This window comes from Salvelinus sp. IW2-2015, linkage group LG15 (assembly GCF_002910315.2).
Source record: "Salvelinus sp. IW2-2015 linkage group LG15, ASM291031v2, whole genome shotgun sequence".
Classification (NCBI taxonomy): Eukaryota; Metazoa; Chordata; class Actinopteri; order Salmoniformes; family Salmonidae; genus Salvelinus; species Salvelinus sp. IW2-2015.
The window spans coordinates 9,422,446-9,429,259 of record NC_036855.1 but is presented as its reverse complement, the minus strand read 5'-3'; the positions used below and the strand labels follow the sequence as shown (position 1 = coordinate 9,429,259).

Here is a 6,814-nt window from a genome sequence, read left to right as displayed (position 1 = left end):
CTGGATAAGAGCGTCTGCTAAATGACTTAAATGTAAATGAAACAAAACAAGGCAACGATGTACTTTAGGACCTTGCGGACACCTCTGAGGGGTTGGGTAGGCTGTTTGGAGTGTTTATCAGACTGGATTAAAAAATAATAATAATGTCCCACCCCACTTCTAAAACAACAGTTGTGCCATATGTTTTAGGTATACCAGAATGCATAAACAATTTACCAGAGATTTACACTACATAGTATAAACAGTAAGCTGATGGGAATGTTGATAAACATTTCATAGCCTACTCTTCATGTAATATAAGCAGATGAACATCTAGTTATCTTTATAGTTGTCATTAATATGGTAAGGTGACACTTTTGAGGGTCATGCATGTTCCTCCAAGGTTGTTTGCTGTGTAATCGTGTAAAGTTGATACTGTCAGTGTCATAACAGTTAATTGTATCTCTTTCTGTACATTTCTTACAGGCTCCTCTAACACTTCTCTACACATGCTGCTCTGGAAAACCACCAGGCTTGGTTTAAGTAATGCTAAAGACTTTTGTGAATACTGAACAGATGTGGATATGGTTTTAAGATGATGTACCATTTTACATTTGAATTTCTGTGTGAATTCGTTTTTTGGGCTCTTCTATTGCAATAAGGTAAACTGGTATGGCATCTATATCTAAGGAGGAGCAAAAGAACATGGGGTGGTGAAGACAGCCCAATACATCACCGGGACCGTGCTCCCACCCATCCAGGACATCTACTCGAAACGGTGCCTGAGGGTGTCCCGCAGCATCATCAAGGACACTACACACCCCAGCCAAGAGCCGTTCACTCCCTTCCCGTCTGGCAGACAGTTTTAATCTACAGCACAAGCCATCAGCGTGCTGAACACTTGAACTGGCCACCTAAACTGACTCCGCACCTTAACACACAGGCTGCATTTACACAGTCTGCCCAATTCTGATATTTTTTCCACTAATTGGTATTTTGACCAATCAGATCTTTTTCAGAGCTGATCTGATTAGTCAAAATACCAATTAGTGACATTTTTTAAAATCAGAATTGGGTTKCTTGTCTAAACACAATCTATACATTCATGCTTCACACATCACAACTGCTGCTACCAGACTCGTTTATTGCTAAATACTGGACAATGTAAACACTTGTCCCCCAATCCCTTTCCCCAAAATAATGGCCTTCCTATATCATACGTTGACGCTAAAATGTTTATTCTATTCTACTGAGCCATTTACTTGGTTTTATTATTGTTGCATTGTCAAAAAGGAACCTGCAAGTAAGCATTTCGTTGGATGTTGTATACCATGTATACATACAGTAAGACATCTCAAAAAGATTTTTATTACAATTCGAAAGACCAAATAAAGTTTAATGAATGACAAATAAGGATGCATAATGCCTGCTGAGAGATGTAACAGTTAACATTTCTAACAAGCATAGGAAATAGGGGTAAATGTACAGTACACAGGAAGTTCTCTATATACACAGCTCTGGGCATGTAACATGGCAAAACAACTATAATACAGTCATTCATGTTTAAACATGCATTTTATTTGATTTAAAATACAACTAAAGTTAAACTTTTATGCTGCACACAGTTTACCATTGATGTGTCACTATTCAAGAATCATCCATAAAATATATTAAATGGAAACTCCATAGGATAGATATGAATCTACTCATAATATAAACTGTTTTAGAGTGAATACAGTCATACTGTAATTTGAAGAAAAGTAAGTGCATAAACGGTTGCAAAATGCTAAAAGGGGAAACATATTACAAGTAGCTTAAAACTTTGCTTATTAATAATATAACGCATATATAGCATGTGACTTCTGATCACAAATTTACATAATAATCAATTAAAACTATATTGTAAATAATATTTGGTTATTTAGTAACATCAATTAAAAAAACATACTTGCATAGTTTAAGATGTGTCAATAGTGCAATGACATAAAGGGGGTGATGTACATTAACAGAAATGTTAATAGGAAAGCGTCATTTATCTTTCACGATGTACTGACGTATTGATATCGAATCATATTTATCAAGGTCGAAAGATTCTGTATCCTGTTCATTAAGCACAATCAGAAGAAAACTAAATGAAACGGAGGGACTACCTGGACGTGTCGAATAAATAGGCCTAAATGCTCATTTTTGTTTTCCGCTAAATTATTTTATTTYCCCCCCCCAGAGTGCCCTAATGTACACAGCCCCAGGTTTCACTGTCAGCGAAAAGATATCTAACAGTCTGGCACAAAACAAATACATATCTTGAGGAAACATAGATATCTATAGGTGGGAGAGTAATATATAAAGTCATCTTTGGATATTGTAAGAGCATAGACCAAGACTCCCCCTTAAAGTCCATGACTAAAGGAATATTCTCATTCTAACTTTCTATATTTCAAATGTCAAAAAATATCTTAGTCTAAAAGTACTATGTTAAAATAAGTTCTCCATCCCCTACCTTGAATTTCCATTAAATACAACAGTTTTGCATCTACGTAAGCCAAATTACCTATGTCAGCATAAACCACTAGAGATAAAAGGAAAACCAGGAWCACTATCAGATATGCTTGTAGTATTTGCTTTGGTCTCTTATTCCCCTAACCATCCGGTAAAACTGTCTCTAAACACATTTGAAAATGAAAGGACCAAGTATAAACCGACTGTTAAGTGATAACATTCATAAAAACATGTGTTTGTTACTCAGCTTTTAAACTTGGCATGACAGTACTGCGTAGATAAAGCTGTTAAACTGCGGTTTCATTGATCAGTGGAGAGGCACAACAATGACAAAGATATAACTTGCTACAAGTTAAATGTTGCTTGGATATGGCATATTGCTGTTAAAAGAGAAACAATTCAAAACATAAGGTTAAAAAAAAAACACTGAAAAACTATTAATAGAGCAGAATATTWTYGGAAGTTGTCTGAATTGAATTTAGGGACACTGACAGTCCATTTTAGCAGTGCTCTTTCAACAGTTTTGCTGCCATCCTTTAGAATCAGTGGTATTGTTATTTCTTGGACCCCTGAGCCATATCTCACGTTACCTTTACAGTACCATCACAAATCTTCTACTCAAACTATCATCCGGTTAAGACCAAGGCAAACCCCAATAGGCACACATTGGTTGAATCAACGAAACAACTTGGAATAGCCATTTAATTTACATCTGTGCCCCATGGGACTATTCTTCAGGCTGTGTTACTGTTGAAAATGCTTGAGAGGATGCTACCAAACAGACAGTGTATCTATATAAAAAAAATAACTCAATCTTTACGTTTCTGTTCAATACATTCCGGTTGAACTAGAAATTAAATAATAAAAACCTTAGCTATGGTGGAAGAGAACAACCATTTTTACTTGTCATATATACTGAAATACTACTGTAGCGCAAGAGAAAGCGACATGAAACAATTAAATGAGTACAACTAGGTAGGCCTTGCTAGGCTGATCTTGCMTTTTACCTAACTGAAGACAGCCTGTCTGGTCGGCCAGGTCAGTAGGGCGTGGTGCCCTCCCACTCCACCAGATACTGCACCTTCCCCTCCAGAGTGACCCGGCGGGCCAGCACCTGGTACTTCTCTCCACAGGTGAGCCGCCCCGCCGCCCCAAAGTAGTTGGTGATGGAGGACTTGAGGTGGGAGAGGGATGAGTCGTCCTCGCTGATGCTGTCGAAGGTGTGGCTGTCGATGGCGTTGTCCAGCATCACGGAGGCCGTCTCCTCTCCCGGCAGGCTCTGCTCCATAGGGCTCAGCTCGTTCTCCACCACCTCCTTCTTAGTGGCCAGCACCGTGTAGTTTGAGGTGGGCAGCTTCCTCTTACGGCTGCCAACATTCTTCCTGCAACAGGTTAGAAAAACATTAATTAGGGCATGCAGCAAAGCATTTTTGGAAATGTTTTGCAAAATTAGCATTTSTTATTGGACAAGTCCAGTTAGTCCCTTCCTCTTTCAGTCTGTTTGGTGCCAAATGAACATGACCATAATATCAGCAACCTATTGAAACAAAAGCAACAACGGTTTCCTGAATTGACTGCTTTGCTGTGCCACCAGACATACCTTTGTGGAGTCAACAACAAAAAAATGGCAACTGGACATTGCACACCCAGTCCGATTACAAACATGACTTCGATCAGCCACCAGGGGTAGCTGTGGTCCACTATTTACCCTTTCCATCTGTCTGTGGTTTTCATGCCCTATGACTGTTGGTGCTGCTTTTATACTTCCACCTTAAAAACAGTCTGAAGAAGACTAAACAGATGGAAACTTTTCTAGGCTATTAAAAAATACACTAGGCTTAGAGAGGTGGATTCCCAAATCAGATGACGTCCTCTTTTCCGATACCAAGTTGACTGTCAGTTAACTCAACATCTCATTAAATTGACACATCCTAGCCAACGGGAGCCAGCAAGAGAGGGAGTGGAGGAGAGGCAGATACTAAACTGGCATGTTTGATCTGAACCACAGTGAGAGGAGGGCACAGCGGGGGCACAAGCTCTGTCGCCTCACGGAATCACTGTCTCCACAAACACACCACACGCCTCTTATTTCCCCCACATGGCCTCTCTAGAGTATCAGACAGGGATGTTAATGAGCAGAAGCCACATTTAAAAATAAACAGAGACTAAAGCAGAGTGATGAAATATCTGAGGTAGCTGGGAATAGGGACATGAAATGATGAGGCCCGTCTCTAGCCACACACACACACACACACACACCTCTGGGCACTGCTCTCATCTCTTAGGACAGTGTGTGTGTGTGTCAGTCAAGGCAGAGCACCAGCGTGGAGACGGGCAGGGCAGTTACATCAGCGTAAACATAATCATAACAATCAATCCCCTCTCTCTGAGCCACAGGAGACGTCGGAAGCACCACGGTTACCCCATTAGTAGGAGTTTCAGCCATGGAACTAAAACACAGTAAAGGCAAAGAAGAAAAAAAATTCCAAAAGAAAACCACCATAAAATGTCAACAGACTCTGAATGTCAAACTTCAGAACCCCCCTTCTTGTGAGAGGAGGAGCCAGAACTGAGAATGTCGCAGAATAAAGCCAGTCAGTTAGAGAGCCCAGGAGTGTTCCCAAAAAGGGGGGGMTTCACAATGTTCAAACAATGGTGGGTTTGTCAATGTGGCTATATTGAGTTGCTTAATTCCAAACAAGACGACTATAAGCAAATATTGGAAGATGTACAGGAGCCAACTGCATTAATTGTCCAAGACCTCACATCATACTTCTTGTGTGATGTCAAACATGCTTGTCTCTCCTCAACTTCTCACATAGGAACATGTTCTTGGAAAGGCAAGAGAGAAAAGCTCATCTGACAGTCTGGGCTGCAGCGTTTAGAGTCAGGGGTCTTATCGATCGGTTTGCACCACACTACACACGGTGGAGCCCAAAAAACAAAAATAACAAATGAGTGAGAGACAGCTGGGGGAAGAGGGAGGGAGACTGATCATCACATTGATCATGCAACCTGCTCGTTCACCTGGAAGTCCCCTTTGACGCCAACACCTGGGTCCGTATTCACTACAATCAGTGTTGCCTTTTAAATCAGAATCAATACGATTACGTACAGTAGACAGTGAGGACCTGATCCTAGATCAGCATTCCTATTCTGAGACACTTTGTGGATAAGGGCCCTGGACTAAGGTCAAGCAGGGTCTTGAATGGTGTTGAGGTCAGAGACCTCTTCCTCTAAAGAGCACCAAAGAGGATAAGGTGCACAGATAATGTATGTGAGAGAGTTACCTTTTCTAACAACAAAAGTCTTGGCGACCACAGTGCTGTACCCGAGGCCAATACGACCACAGTGCTGTACCTGAGGCCATGGCGCCCACAGTGCTGTACCCGATGGGCCATGGCGCCCACAGTGCTGTACCCGAGGCCTGGCGCCCACAGTGCTGTACCGAGGCCATGGCGCCCCAGTGCTGTCCCGAGGCATGCCAGTGCTGTACCCGAGGCCATGGCGCCACAGTGCTGTACCCGAGGCCATGGCGACCACAGTGCTGTACCCGAGGCCATGGCGACCACAGTGCTGTACCCGAGGCATGGCGACCACAGTGCTGTACCCGAGGCCATGGCGCCCACAGTGCTGTACCCGAGGCCATGGCGACCACAGTGCTGTACCCGAGGCCATGGCGACCCAACAGTGCTGTACCCGAGGCCATGGCGACCACAGTGCTGTACCCGAGGCCATGGCGACCACAGTGCTGTACCCGAGGCCATGGCGACCACAGTGCTGTACCCGAGGCCATGGCAACCACAGTGCTGTACCCGAGGCCAATGCGACCACAGTGCTGTACCCGAGGCCAATGCGACCACAGTGCTGTAACCGAGGCCATGGCGACCACAGTGCTGTACCCGAGGCCATGGCGACCACAGTGCTGTACCCAATGCCATTGCGACCACAATGCTGTACCTGAGGTCATACACAATGCTGTACCTGAGGTCATAGGAGACACTGGTGGTGGCAGATCCTGTGGTACTAGCCGCGTCTGTGGAGTCAGGTCCAGACTGAAGGTCCGTCCTGAGCTGGTGCTGAGGAGTAAACAACAACAGATCCATTCAAACGCTGGAATTACGGCGCTAATCAGAAAATGATGGGACCTTTAAGATGGGGCAGAATAATCAGAGAATGATGGGGCCCCTGGATGGAACAGAATAATCAGAGAATGATGGGGCCCCTGGATGGGGCAGAATAATCAGAGAATGATGGGGCCCCTGGATGGGGCAGAATAATCAGAGAATGATGGGGCCCCTGGATGGAACAGAATAATCAGAGAATGATGGGGCCC

At 43.4% G+C, this 6,814-nt stretch overlaps 1 protein-coding gene across 1 annotated transcript in view; it reads right to left on the bottom strand.

Annotated features, from left to right (window-relative positions):
* Window positions 1-1,327: 1,327 nt before the first annotated feature.
* The window catches only part of phf19 (PHD finger protein 19), a 17,598-nt gene continuing 12,111 nt past the window's right edge, over window positions 1,328-6,814 (bottom strand). Inside the window, exon 15 of the mRNA XM_024002419.2 lies at window positions 1,328-3,869. Within this exon, the coding sequence (XP_023858187.1) occupies window positions 3,518-3,869 (352 nt within the window). The 3' untranslated portion in view covers window positions 1,328-3,517. The remainder of the gene's footprint in view (window positions 3,870-6,814) is intronic.